Source organism: Phasianus colchicus, chromosome 4 (genome assembly GCF_987193195.1).
Source record: "Phasianus colchicus chromosome 4, bPhaCol1.hap1.1, whole genome shotgun sequence".
NCBI classification, from domain to species: Eukaryota; Metazoa; Chordata; class Aves; order Galliformes; family Phasianidae; genus Phasianus; species Phasianus colchicus.
Genome location: NC_143439.1, coordinates 28,268,379 through 28,283,898, shown reverse-complemented (window position 1 = coordinate 28,283,898; position 15,520 = coordinate 28,268,379). Strand labels below are relative to the sequence as shown.

General features: G+C 41.0%; 1 protein-coding gene across 7 annotated transcripts in view; it reads right to left on the bottom strand.

Moving 5' to 3' along the window:
• CDS1 (CDP-diacylglycerol synthase 1) overlaps positions 1–15,520 on the bottom strand; it is a 287,455-nt gene that overhangs the window by 3,591 nt on the left and 268,344 nt on the right. For 5 of the 7 annotated variants that reach the window (XM_090139027.1, XM_090139029.1, XM_090139028.1 and 2 more), the window contains 7 exons: positions 15,191–15,259; positions 14,230–14,382; positions 11,030–11,149; positions 9,426–9,529; positions 3,982–8,365; positions 3,505–3,878; positions 1,416–1,548 (listed from right to left, as the gene is read on the bottom strand). In XM_090139027.1, the coding sequence (XP_089995153.1) occupies positions 8,236–8,365; positions 9,426–9,529; positions 11,030–11,149; positions 14,230–14,382; positions 15,191–15,259 (576 nt within the window). In that variant the 3' untranslated portion in view covers positions 1,416–1,548; positions 3,505–3,878; positions 3,982–8,235. Of the gene's footprint in view, positions 1–1,415; positions 1,549–3,504; positions 3,879–3,981; positions 8,366–9,425; positions 9,530–11,029; positions 11,150–11,676; positions 11,885–14,229; positions 14,383–15,190; positions 15,260–15,520 lie in introns of those variants that run through there. The other 2 variants (XM_031596713.2, XM_090139026.1) reach the window with 2 other exon arrangements.

The window sequence follows — 15,520 nt, the reverse complement described above, 5'->3', positions numbered from 1 at the left end:
AAGGTTGGAAAAGACCTACAAGATCATCCAGTCCAACCATCCACCTATCACCAATAGTTCTCACTAAACCATGTCCCTCAACACAAAATCCAAACGTTCCTTGAACACTTCCAGGGCCGGTGACTCCACCACCTCCCTGAGCAGCCATTCCAGTGCCTGACCACTCTTTCAGAGAAGTAGTATTTCCTAACATCCAGCCTAAATCTCCCCTGGCGCAGCTTGAAGCCATTCCCTCTAGTCCTATCACTAGTTACACAAGAGAAGAGGCTGACCCCCAACTCACTACAGCCTCCCTTCAGGTAGTTATAGAGAGCAGTAAGGTCTCCACTGAGCCTCCTCTTCTCCAGACTGAACAATCCCAGCTCCTTCAGTCGCTCCTCATAAGGCCTGTGCTCCAGACCCCTCACCAGCTTTGTCGCCCTTCTTTGAACCCACTACAGGGCCTCAATGTTTTTCTTGCAGCGAGGGGTCCAAAATTGGACACAGTACTCGAGGTGCAGCACACTGATCTCTTGGACATAGCATTAGGTGACTTCCTCAGAAGGCACTGGTTGGTTCAACACCTAATAGTCTGGCATTTTTCTGCCAACAGACTCCGTGGACCTTATATCCCACCATGGAGTTGCTTCAAAGTCCAGGCTGAATCTTGACCAGCATAGCAGAGAAATGCCAGGTGTGTGGCCCAGATTTGCTCCTTTCCTTCCTGGGACTAAATTCTTCCTTCTATAGGTGTTACAGGAGGAAAAGCAGTGTTTTCTAAAGAGGTTTCTGCAAAGGTCTGGCAAGCACACGTCTCTACCTTGTCTCTCAGAAGTCTCACTGCAGGGATTTTTCCATTGGCATTGGTCTTTAAATTGAACGCAAAAAAAGTGTGATCTTTACAATATGTCTGAAAAAAAGTACTTAAGAATAAAAACTTCTACTAGTTATTAGATCCATAATAAAAGTCACTATTGATATGTTTGATTTATAATGCATTAAAAAAATAAACAAGTTCAAACAACAGAAAAGTTGCACAGCATTTAAATATAAGTTGCTGCGTTGGCCTCCAGTGAAAGAGTCCCATCTCTAAGAGTATATCAGAACCACAGTGCAAGTGAACATGGTGTTAATAACTGTACAGTCACCTAGGTCATGTTTAATTAAGAATACAGCGCTACCCAGGTCGCATTTAATTAAGAAGTCTTAATTCAAACAGTGTTATCATATCCCTGATAAAAAGCAAGTTAAAAATCTCTGAACAGTTAACACCACGCTGCTCCCAGGAGTTTCAGCGTTAGCTCAAGTTAATTATGTTTAAATTATTTCCTTCGGTGTACTGATGTGAAGATCACTGTCTGACAGCAAAGAACAAGAAGAAGAAAATTAAAAACTTTTTGCAGCTTCCAGCAAGGATAACCTATCACTGCACTCACATGGAACTGGCCTGCCCTTGTGTCAGTGTGGAAGGCGCAGATGGTTGAAATATCACTCAATTATGGTGCTTCCACTCTTTGAAGCATTCTCCAGGAAGGCCTTAGGTGCTCTCACACTCTAGGCACCTTTTTTCTGAAAAAGGAAGAAAAAAACAAATCACTGCAGCTGTCCCCTCATTTGTTACATTCACATGCTCAGTGACCTCAAGTCCTCAAACACTGTGTGACATCAGCAAGAGGGGGCAGTTTGTTTTCTTCAGTGTCTCAGTGGAAACCTGAGCAGAGTAGGTCTGCAGCAAGCAGCCATACCAGGGCATTAAACCACAGAAGAGCATAATCTCCTGCCTGGGGAAGTTTTCAGACACAGGAATAAGTGTACAAATGGGAAATAACTTCTGGCTACAGCATGGTTACAGACAGACAATGCATCAGTGAGGCAAGTAAAGAAAACCCTTGCTTTTCGAGGCCAATATTTCTTTTGTTAGCTTGTAAGCGAGCCTTTCAGATCTGGAGAGGACAGAGGAAGTAAAGAATGGGTAAAATTATTCTGAGTTTAATCTCTGTTACAGGCAAGTTTTCAAAGTTTGTAGTTAAGGAGCATTCAAATTATCAGACAGCTCAGACTTTTTCCACATGCCAAGAGTACACGGGTGCTCCAGCTCCAAAACCAAGCCAGTACCATTGTGCCATTGTAACAACATCATGCCTGTGTTAAAGACGTGCCCCTTTTCTATAGTAACCATGCGGTACACAAGGGTACCTCATCTGAGGTTGACAAATGCTCTGCTACTTTGTGTCATAAGAGCTTCTATAGACTGCCAATACAAAAGCATTTGCAGCTTTATCACAGAGATTTACAGCTTTCAATCCAGCTGCTGAAGGCAATTCTATCAGCATTAATGGCAGTTCTGTTGGGCGGCTGTACTTAGTCTCTGCACAACAACGCCGACAGGCAGCACAGTACTACACGCTCTTTTTTTGTCTATCTTGAAAGCCACGAGGGGGTGCCATTACGTTCATCCTAATCAGGTGATTAGACATACACCAGTTATTTAAAAGAACATAAAAGCCCAATACGTTCATTCCTAGCCAAAGGAGGGCACTGTCTCCAGTGTAAAGTGGAGTCAAACATACCAGCACTAACAGCACAACACTGCCTGTGCCACTTCAGCAGAGGCAGAGGTATCTACCATGATCTATGAGACTAGAACTGATGTGAGAGTAACAGAGGCACACATCCCAGTCAGCTCCATCCTTGGGCTTGAGAGCTCCTACTTCAGATTCCCAGCTTCTCTTAAAGAGTTCTGTTTGTATTGGAACAGGAAGTATTTGTAAGGAGTTACTTTGGTAACTTCAAGTTGCACCAGCTGCATAATGACAATCATTTATTAGTTTACAGCAGAGCAGGGGAAGGTCACATTTACTATCTGCCTTTTAGGGTACATTTGGCTTTAGAAGAGGTCAGAATGCATACAGGCTGAAGGAAAGTTTCCTCTGCCTCCCTCCTCTTCCCTGAGCTGCCTCCCAGCTGTTGTTTGTTGCCAAATTGAGCTTACTCAGAACTGCTTCAGAGATGCATCTCTGAAAGAGAGGAGGGTTGGTCACCCTTAGGAAGAGCTGTACAACCATCAGCTATTAGAGAAAAAGAAGCCCTCTGAAGAGCCATCAAGATGCATCAGAGGCTTGGAGAGCTACACAGTACTTTTGGTTAAACCGATTCCAGCTCATGTGAAAGCTTGAGTGAACAACCCCCTGCTGCAAGTTAGGAAAGTCATATCCTTAAAGCACCTTCCAAATTGCTTTCGCTCAGGTAAGCAGAAAGGTGGAGGAGGATGGTCTAAGGTTACCAGCAAGACCGAGAGCTGCACCTTTGGAGGGGAAAGCCATGGCTTATGGATTGACTGTGAGCTTCCTCTTGTATCAGCAGGGGTACCACTGCAAATCAGAGCAACAGATACCACTGTGTTCTGTCCTCAAAGAAGGAGTTCACAAATACAGGCACCTCTCAATTGAAAGCATCTTTCTGCAGTTGCCATAGCCAACCCTGCTTCCCCAGGCACCCAGTTCTCCTCTCTATCTCCAAAAATACCTGATGGCGAGGTGATCCCAAGGTCCCTGAAGACATCTGGACATTCAGCTTTCAGCACTTCTGCAAGGAAGGGACTTTCCTTGATGAAACTAAGAGCCCACTGAGGAGGGGCACTTTTTCCATGCAAAAGCTCCTCTCTGCCTATTACTACATCCGCACTGTGAAGTTGCTTCTTCCTGGGAGCAGAGCACACCCTGCAGGAGCAACACTTCTGGAACAGCTCAGAGGAGATGCTGTGCCCTGCAAAGCTCCTGGGCTGAGTATGACAGGCCCCACTGCCTGCAGAGCTGCTGAGGGAGGTAACCCTGCACAGACCCTTTTTATCTGCTCTGATTTCCTGAGTGTGATTGCTGTGCATCAGCTGCCAGGTGTTCCTGCGTGGGGAAAAAAATAAAAAAAGAAAACAAGAGGTTAGGGAAAAACTGTACGCAGTCTTTCACAGGAGGGGAGAAGACTCAGTGACACAAAAGCACATACCCCAATCCATGGATTTGGGCTTTTTTTCCATCTACTCATGCTCAGGCATCTGGGTTCAAGACATCGAACATTAAAATAGAAATCTGTCTTGTCCTCACTTTGCTATGTTGCAAATATTCTGTATGAGCTCTGGGAATGAAAGTAACAGCACCAGCTGAACCAGCAGCAAGGTGATAACACACTGCTTCTGAAGGGAGGATGTTGAATATACACTAGGAAGCACAATGAAGTGGTTTTTTTAGAGAAATTCCTTCTAACTTTATGACATGTGGCCCTGAAACATGTTTCTGTGAGGCTGGACAGCACAGTATGACAGCCATTGCTTATCAGGATGCTGTGCTCTCATCCATTTTAGACTTAAAGATCCTTATGGTTCCCTTCCGCCTCAGGCTATTCTGTATTTGCTGGGCAAGAGAGTTTGTTACAGAAGAAACAAGGTGAAAGTGCACAGTGTGACACACACCCTTCAAGTGCACACAACCCCTAGAGACTGGCCACAGGTAGGGAATCAGTAACAGCCATGATTGAGCAACTGGACCTCTCACTGTGTTTTCTTTGAAGGTGTGCACAACTCTTGCCAGATAGCTCAAGGGTTTAATTTCCTGTGATCAAAGAGCAGAGTCCTAACAGTAGTTTTATAGCTTTACCTCCCAGTGAGGTGCCTTGTCATCCATCCTTGCAAGGGGTGTGTTGGTGCTTGTCAAAGTCCTAAATTCTTCTGTTCTGATAATAGGAGTCCTTCTCACCTGTTGCTTTAGAGATCAAGATGTTTTGCTAAAATTTCCACAGCCAGCACTGGTGTTCAGCACACACAGTGCAATCTGGGTAACATGCTGCAATTCTGTAGTTTTCAGCAGTACGAGTCTGTAGGTGTCACCAACATCACAGCCTGCTTCTGCGATCCCATCCCACACAGGGCTGCATCTGAGTTTGTACAGTTTGAAATGGGCACAACACACGTGTGAATGTCCGTTTTATAACTGAGAAGCTATTTGCAAGAGAAAGGACAGTTGTACCTTAGCTTTGCACACGTTCTAGTGCAACTGGACAAAGATACTCCATTTACTAAGGCTTATTGCTATGTAGGGCAACTGATGTCAAAATAAAAACAAATAACCAAACAACTAACTCCTCTTGACAGAGCTGCACAAAAAAAAAAAAAAAAAAAAAGGACAACTTGTGCTGTCTGGCTGCCTGGCTGCTTTACTGCTATGCCACTATCCCTGCAAGCAGTTCTCTCAGCCTTAGCACAGGACAACCTTGAGTGCCCATCCAGCAACACGGTCTTTGTACCAGAGGTGCAGAACACACTGCAAGTTCTTTGGTAGAACATACACAGTGCCTCAGGCAGGAGATGCGAATTCAATTCCTCTGTTCCAGGAGTTGGACAAGCAATCCTCATGGTCCCTTCCAACTCAGGGTATTCCAAATCCTGTGCTGAGCGGCTCAGCCATCACTGTGAGCCTGCGGTTACAATCCTGAATGGTCTGGAGACTTGTAGGCAAAAAGATGGGAAATTAATTGCTGCTGTCTCTCTTGAGAACACAACTTCAAGGAAGAAGAATATACTTTCATTAAGCAATGTTCCTGCATTGGTCATAATAAAATGAAGATAAACATAAAACAGAAGAGGATTTACATCCCATTTTTATTTTTACAATGCCTGCCTCAATGAAAGATTGAACTATAACAGACATTATATGCTCAAAACATTTACAGTATTTACAGATAACTTTTTTTTTTTGCTCAATAAGTAATTGCAGCAACTTTTAACAAAAGTGCAAGTGAAAAGAATCACTGGTGCAAAAGTTACCCTGTCCTGTTGATCACATTGTAGTGCTTGAACGAGCTGAAGTGACAACTGGGATAAATGCATTTCATAGTGAGCAAACGTCATTGTCACTTGACAGTGACAGGCCCTGCCAAGCTGTATTTACAAAGCCTAAGCCAGCAGAATGCCATTATTCTTTCTAGAAAGAGCGATTAATGAGTTCAGAAGTGATCCCTTCTTCATTTTAACTTTGAACAGCAGAATTGCAGTGTCATAACTTCTACTGTGCAAACAGATGACAACAGATTTCAAATGCTCTGTTGTATTAAGTGCTAAAATAAGCTTAACTTCCTTATTATACATGCTATAAAACTACACTAGAAAGTTCAAGTTTCAGAAGCAACAATTACCTTTCCATGTGTATTCTGTATATATATTTTTTAATTTTTAAACACAGGATGAAGATACATTGGCTCCAGGAAAGCTGTGTTTTTCCATAAGCAAACCCAAAAGCCCTGTACACAACCAAAGCCTCACTGACATTTCTGAGGTATGCTACTGGGGTCATCTTCCCTGATGCACACACTCCTATTTCCCTTTCCTTCTCTCTCAAACTCCTTTCTCTAAGTCATACGTTCTCTGGCCATGCCACCTTCCAACCTCCAGCTATGCCACATAGTCCTGCAGCCTCCAAACTGTAGGGAGTAATACAAAGAATTTAATTCTTCCAGCTACCTGATTTTCTTCCAGCTACCTGACATCAACAGGGATTACTTGAGGGCCAGATTTCCATCTCAGAGCCACACATAGCAATGCTTCTTCAGTCTCACAGTGCACAAGGTGTCGTGGCCCAAATGCAAAACAAAGCAGAAAGACCTGCACTGTATCCAAAAGAACCAGCCTCGATGTTATGGACAGAGCCCATCATCCGCCCTAGAGTCTTTGCCATGGTTTTGTTCTCAGGTAGCACCCTTTTAAAACTTTTATATATATTGTGTGTGTGTGCGTATACTATATATATATATATATATATATTAGTATATATACATATATATCTATGCTATATATATACACACATATATACATACATACATATACATACATATACACACACGTGTGTGTCAGTTATGTTCACTGCAGGAGAAACTTACTCACAATTGGTTCGAAAAACCATACTGAATTTAGTTAGAATTGGCATTTGTGCTTTCTGTCTGTAAACGAACCATTTTTATCATTTCTTAAAAGTTTTTCTTTTAATTTGCATTAAGAAGTTAGAAAGCGGCCAGGACTGAGAAATGCAGAGCATCAGCTTGTCTCGTGTATCCCACTAATCCTACACTGTAGCTGCTTCCTTCAGAAATTCATTTGAATCCTATGTTGTTGCCCAGGCTTGCTTGAAGATCCTCTTAGTAAACAGTACCATGCAACAGCAGAGCCATGCACCATCTTGCATCACGCACATTCATGAGATAAAAGTTTCTGCCTTCACTCAGTAAGACACAAATAAAACATGACCTCAAAGTGCTTTTAAAAGGGAGAAAAAAATCCCCTTTTACACAGTAGTAAATAGGCACAAGGAATAAGGCTTGACATAATGTCTTCAGACACTGATCATCCTGTGGAAACCAAGATCTTAAGCTCCAAATTCTTTCCAATCTGGTTACAGGGTTGGAGAATCCCACCTTCAGGCAATTACTGCTCCCAGACGTATGTGCTTCTTTACAGTCCATAACATTAATTTTAAAAAACAGCAGCTCCACAGCCCAATCAGCTCAGTATGCTCCAGTACAGATATCTCCCTCTCGAAAGGATGAAGTAGTTTCACAAGAAAGCTGATTAGTTAAAAGCACAGCAAAGTTTCACCTTCACAGTGACTCAGTAAATATAGGAGGTCTGACAGAGCAGTCCATCAGCACTGCTGTGACCAGGCAAACGTGGATTTTCTGGCCAACTCTGTCTTCAACGCCCAGCTGGTTAAACGAGCAACTGCCTTCCTCTTCTGTATTTTTACTACAGTAACCACTTTACACCAAAAAACTATTGCTATGACATACAGTAATGGAGAACTCATTAAAAGCCACCAGTGAATTGAGAAATTTCACTAAAGTTTGCTGGACGTATAGCTCATGGGGAGTTCAGTCTTACTGTTCTAATCCAGGACATCTTAAAAAGGACTTTTTGAAATACAAACGTTGTCAGGCTGAGTGCTGAAGGCAGCCTGCTACCATTCACTGCAGGAAATAAAATACATAGCACGGGTACTGTTACTCTGTAAGCATTTTAATTATTTTAGGAATAACTGTTCTCCTGTATCCTATTGGAAAGTCACAGCACTCTCATTCCTTTAAGGAAAGAAACATTCATCTCTTCCAGATCATGATGTAGTCTTCCCTCAGCCATTACCTTTGTGCACACTTACAGTGCTTTTCCACAGACAACAATGTCTGTATGTCTTTTTCTCACCATTCCTCTGTTTTGACAAACTATCCTCGCAAAGATGGCCGCAGGATCCCTTTTTCGACAAGGTGAGATTTCAGGGTTCTGTACACATTGAGTTGTTGCTCGGGCTGAAGGACCAACAGCTGCTTCAGTACTTTGCTGGGATTTGGGCCCCTGTCAATGAAATAAGTTTTTTTGATGAACAGCAGCACTAACGAAGCTTTTGGACAGCCTTCCATTCTCACCCTGCTCTGCTTCACAAACAGTGCCTTCCTTTTTTCTGGCAACACCAAAGTATGGGCTTCTCCCAGTCTAACCATTGCCACAGGGTGCACGGGCAAGCACCACTGGGCAAGCACTCTCATTTGCTAAATGTAAACAGGAAGAAAAAAACGATGCTTGTATTTACTATCAAATGGGGTTATCAAGAAAGGTTATAACAAAGAAGATTCACAGATTCATTCAGAATTATCATAATCACATTCTTCATCAAAAGATCTTTTTCATTTCAATATCTGTTGCCGGATAAGCTGTTTGAATGCCAACTAAATGGTAAAATAAATAAATAAATAAATAAATAAATTAAACTGTGCATCCCTAAATAACAGGAAACTAGTCAGTCACTTACTGTGTAGTTCTACAATTAACTCAATATGAAGAAAAAAACCTGTAACTTCTTCATTTTCTCATTGTTATTTACTCAAATGCATTTATAAAACAAAGAGCATTTATCAGTTCGGCCATCTCAAGTTCCTTACCTCGATTCCTCCCACCCCTGGAACTAAAATGACTGATTGCAATAGCATTTTCATTCCCATGATTTCACCTCAAAAGCTGGTGTGAGATTACAAGCAGCATTTTTAAGAAGTCCTCTACTCTCTTTAATGGTAGTGTTTTATTCTCCAACAGAAAGCCTCAAGTCCTGCCACTGAGAATACTTAAACTCATGGGAAGAACTGCCATCACAACATGCAGGCTCTTTGTGAAGCCTTCTATGAGGCTGCAGCATTAAAATTCATATTTGAGGTTACGTGGGTTACCACTGATACCCTGGGTATAGCTTTAATGCTGCACAAATCTTATGCAATCTATGCACTCTTCATGACTCTACATTTGAAGTCATTGTATACAACAAATATAGTAACAACCTCCCCTGTACTAATGTATGGCTCAGACCAAAACACTGTGGTACAGCTCCTACTCTTATGTAGCTTGAATTTCAAAAAACCCATACCTTATGAAACTGGTGATATAGACATGAACAAAAGTAGCCATCAAGTACTGACAATCAAAGCGATCCATTATGCCACCGTGCCCAGGGATTGTGTCCGCAAAATCCTTTAGGGTGTGAAGGACAGAAGGAAAAAGCATCATGGTAAGTGATTCAGATGAAACACACCAACCAAGGCTCACCTGACAGCAACATTTTATGCTATTAAGCTATGGTTTCAATGCACTGAGACAAAAGTTAGCAAGAGCCTTTTTGCTACAGGAGTTTCTAACCACAAGGATGAGGCAAGAGGTAAGAAAAAGTAAAAAACAAAGAGATGTAGCAACTTCCCCACAGTCATATAGTAGAAGACAGCTGAAGGTCAAGTGCACATCTGCCACTACCAAGTACATCTCTGTGTATGCATGTACTTCACTGCTTTTTGTACAAAGCTTCTTGAACCAATGGCTACAGTTTCTTGCCCCTGAAGGATCTCATTCTCCTCTTCAATGCTTTTCTTGCCTTAGCCTCTACTGCTAGCTGCCACTGATGCACTTACACCCAGGAAGGGTGAGAACTGAAATCCCTTTCCACTGTCTCCCAGTGACTTAATAAGTCATATGGCTCATTCACCTACCAGTTTTCTCTCTGGCTTCTCAGTAGAGTAACTAAAATCCATAGCTTGTGCATGCAATATTAATACAGTTAGCAGCATCACAAAGCCCTGTCATAAAAAAGTCCCTTTAAAAAAAAAAAAAAAAGAATGGAATGGAAAAGAAAAAAAAGACTCTGATGCAAACAAATATGCCACCTTCTCTGTTACCCATGTTTGTCTATAGAGCAGACACAGGCATAACAGCGCACAAGACTGTAAGTAGCCAACCATCAGCTAAGTGGTTGGCCCAGTGTAAGGAATGGGAATAAGCACAAGCACACGGATGGGAGTTCCAATCATAGAGGTTTTCTTATATGCCTTGGTGCAAAGCATGTGCCACAACCAGTAGGCTGAGGGAACAACAGGTTAAGAATTACAGTAGTCCTGCCAAGACATAAAGGAGGTCAGAAGAAAATGTGTGGCTACTCTCCTCCCATACTCCAGTGTCACTGAATTCCAGCCAGGGACTACCACACTTGTGATAAAGAGGCCAACACATCGCATCGTGTGTCAACACACGCTCTTGCTACAATACAGTGCCACATTGCCATAGGCAGTCAAACACTTGTGCCTCGCTGAACAGAAGTGACAGCATCTGCATGCAGCACAGGCTGGGTCTGTAAAGTACAGCTTTAATGCGTGGGACAAACTGCTGTCAGCAGTGGTCAAGTATCTGCAGATTGATAGGTATCTACTGAGTGGTATGGAATATAATTATCTTGCATCTTGCTCACCTTAGAAGCATAGCTAGGAATAGTATCAACCAAAATGCAAAAAAAGAAGAGTAATAATTTAGGAATAACACACATACATATCCAATAAAACAAAGAGCTGCTACTGAAGCACAGCTTCAGTACACTGTCTGAGAAAGATTAGGTAATGGAACCCACATATGAAAAAAAAAACTCAAAGCAACCAATCTCATACAGAGAGACAATCAGAACAAAGACAGCATATGGGAATCATGACGCACCTTGATTTTGAAAGCTCGTTTAAATCCACTGGCAAAGAATCCTCCAAATGGCCCAATTAGTGAGGCAAATGTTGACAGTGCAATGCTGTGCATCTGGAATGGGTACATATTCACCGTTTCCTACAAGAAAAATAATTAACAGGATATTTCAGTACCTTTGATTCTAGGCATGTTTCAGCTTAAATATTTTAAAATCGGGCACACTTCCACAAAGCTTCTGTTTTCCTAATAGAGAGTAATACTTTTCAGCCAAACAATCAGAAGAAATGAAGTCTTCCTAGCTCTGCTTTTCCAGCTCCGCGTCCTGTAGAGAATGGAGCTTTCCATATAGCTAATAGGATTTCTGAAGACTAGGTGACTCAGTGTCCCCAAAAACTGGCTGCTGTCACGCACTTCACTGTCATGTTTGCTCCTCTCAAGTGCTCCCATGAGACAGACAGGAATTTCTGCACAAGTCTGCCACACTGCCCCCTACACATTTACAGTGCAGTAATGGGATATGGAAGGTTTACTCCATTTATATTTGATTTTACATTTGACCATATAACACCCCCCCCTCATCTTGTTCAAAGATTCAACATCTCTTTTGGATCATTACAGTTCTCAGAGATAAGAGAGACTTCATTGTCAGGAAAGAGAACACATACCTATTGCCAAATAATACGTTGATGATGATAAGTTTTATTTTATTTTGTATCTTTGAGCTCATCCAAGTCAATGGCACAAGCTTCAGCCTGGCAACGCTGCTGCATGCAGAGCACACCTTCCCTGGCAATTCTCAATACACTCCATCTGCAGTTGAAACTCTGGTACTTTACATTTCTGATCCGTATCCTGGCCAACACCAACTGTTTCCTAAAACGATGGTGATTTTCTATAAATACTGCTCTAAGTAATTATCTCTTCAATGGACACACAGAGTCTGTCAATACTGCTCCAGAGGTGTGTGTGCAACCACCACCTCTTTTTGGGGTGAGCAGACACGTCTCAACTGGACTGTGATAGAGCCAGTTGTTCCCACCACCTTGTCCTTTACCAAAAATCATAACACAGCAGGACAACACAAGACTTAGCTCAGCTTACTCACTACTTAGCTATGTAAAAATAATTTTTACATTTTCTGTCATCTCTACAGCCTCTGAAGCAATGGTGTGTTCATTCAGGATGAAAAACTGGAGCTGCTTCTAGGTGCAGTCGTCTTTTTGTTTTGTTTTGAACTACCAGCTGCGGCTATTATTTGCAATCCTCAGATCTTGCAAACATCAGCAACAATTTCCAACTTATGCCTTCTTGTTACAATCATGAGCTTTTCTCATTAAATGCTATGCTCACGTAAAAGCACTTAAAACACACTATTTTTCTTAGCACTGCCTGCTTGTTCTCAATGTTGAGGCAATGAATAGGGCAGAAGGTAACACAGAACCCACTCATGTCATACGTTTGTCACAGGCACCTCCTTTATGTCTCAGAGGGAAGATTAGGGCATATGTGTGTGTCTGTATGAGGAGTGTGTGTATCCATATGTGCCTAAGTGCATGCATGTATACGTGTGAGTGCATACACACATAAGTCTGTGTGTGTATATATGCCTGTGTATATATGCATGCACACACGTATGTGTCTACATGTATATTTGCATCTGTATATGCACAGGGATGTATATATGCACAGGTGTACATACATGTGTCTGTATACACATGTGCATATGAATGCATATGTTTACATGCACATTAGCATTTGCATGCACACATGTGGGCCTGTCTGTATGTGTATGCATCTGTGTGCATCTATCTACATACATAAGTGTGCCTGAGTGCACTCATGTGTAAATGTATACATATGGGCACATATGTGCATGTGAATACATGTGCATAAGCATGCATGTCTGCACATGAGTACGCATGCATATCAATGTTTGTACCATATGTACATATACAAGCACGTATACATATTTATGTCTGTGAGCATGCATACATAGTATGTGCCTGCATGCAGATAAGTATGTCTGCATGTTTGTACAAGTATGTATAAGTGAACATATGTACATGTTAAAGAGTGCACACATGCATATATAAATGTATGCATATACACATGCACAGGGTATGTGTTTATACATATATATACACATGTATATACACATATACATACATGTGTGTATGTATACATATATGCATATATATGTATATATACATACACATATATACATACATTTATATATATATAAATTATATAAAAGTGTATTTATATAATATAATAATATATAATTATATAATATATATTTATATAATTATATGAATATATATATTCATGTATTTACACAGAATTTATATATATATAAATACACAGAATATATATATTATATATATGTCACATATATATATATTCTGTGTATTTATACACACACACACACACACACACCTATCACAGATATATATATATACATATATATACACATTATATATGTGTGTGTATATATATATGTATACACACACACACACACACATATATGAAATGCATACAGACTCTAGTTGTATTTAGTCTTTTCCTGTGATGGAGGCAGCAGAGCTGCTATGGCAGAAGGAGCAATGACCTACTTCCTGCCAGGTAAACACACAGCACTCCTCATGACAGAAGGCACAGGCTGCATGTGAGGACATGCTACAGTGACTCCGTTGGGTGAAACTGTAACTTAGTCTGCTCTTCTCCATGTACAATAGAAGGAATGGCCTTAATACACAAGATCTATTTGACGAAGACAGTGCAAGTTCTAGTCTAGATGCAGCTGCACACTAACTCAAAAATGGACTGATGTTCTACTAACAAAAGTATTTACCCTTACTGCCTACTTTGGCTGTAACAAGCCTTGGCCAATTTTCCACAGATTGTAACAGCTGAAGATTGTAACAGTTTTCCAGCAGAGTGGTTGAGTGACATGCAGCACAGTGAGCAGTACCATCCATGTCCTGCACAAATACAGGCAACGAGGACACAGACGTTTCCTCAGGTGACTTCAGCAACACATCTGCATTCTACTTGAAAGACCCCCTCCTCGTGTGAGTAAGAAAAGCTGAGAGTAACAATTCAGTTTCTATCCCTGAAGACCTACCTGTGCTGGCACATCCTTCTGAAAGGTTTAGGAAAAAACTTTAAAGCTAGGCTTTATAATTTCTATTTTAATTAAAGCCTTGCTTATTCCTTACCCATCCCAACACAGCCTGAAGCAATAGTGGCACAGAGTATTTCTTCAGCTGGAAAAGCTCTGAAGGTTCACACTCTGTCACAAATCTGTTGGTTTCACTGTTATATTCCACTGGGCAGACAAAGTATTGATGCTGAGCCAAGAAATAGGAAAACTGGAAAGCAGAACAAGAACTCTTGAAATATGCATTAGTTGTTACAATCAAAAACCATACTCTAATAAATGGCTTTGTTATCGCAAGCTCAGGATATGAAAATTTTTGGTAATAAAGAGACAAGAATGGAGCCCTCATTTTAGGGTAGAGAATGCCTCACCAAGGCAGGTAGACATGGAATTTCAATGCCCCTCATGATAATTCCCCAATTTGTTTTTATTTTTCTGTCTCTCAGGTTTATATCTGCAGTGTATTTCTGCATCATAATATCCCCAAACAGTTACAACTCATTTCTTTTCAGTTTACTTTTCTATTAAAACTTGAACTACTACTTGTACAAGGTCTGACCTTGGTGATAAATTACATGTAAAATCAGTTATGTTGCTCTTTTATCCTAGACATACCACCAGAGTAAAGTACCCATCTAAACCCAGAGGCACTTCAGTCAGGAAAAATGACAACATGAAGCATACAGTACAAAGCTACTCCTTCACAAAGCAAAAGCAATGCTTTCAATAAACTTAAATTTTAAAATAGAGATGTAACTATTAGATAAAAAAATCCCAGATATAGTCTATAACAGTAATGGCAAAACAGTCAAGTAATTCAGATGAAGTACAAACTTTGTGCTTAACTTTTAAAACCACCTATGATTAAGCAGAATTCTGTAGCTAAAAAGACACCAAAAACGCCCAACTCTTAGACTTTCTGCAGTTTGAGATGACCTAATTTGTCAGTAATTTTATTTCCATTGAAAACAGAACATGAAAGACGGAATCTATGAAAGGAAAGTCCTGTGGTTACTTACAACAAATCCAAATAGAACTGTGGAGAAGCCGCCTCCAATGAACCCTTCCCAGGTCTTTTTGGGAGACAGCTAAGTACAAGACAGAGTTAGCTGCAACAACTGCATCACTAAACCCTCTTTTATCCCCACCTCCATTTTTGTACTTCATTTGCAAACATCAACACCTACTTGTGAGCATATGTACACCTGAAATACTGAATGTCACCAGCTAAGTTAGTCATTAAACACTGTGAAGGAAGCATGCAGTTTAACCTGCATGAGAAATTGAAAAAAAAAGGATGAAATAGGCTGCAACTGTATTATACTATGATGTTAATACTACATTCACCA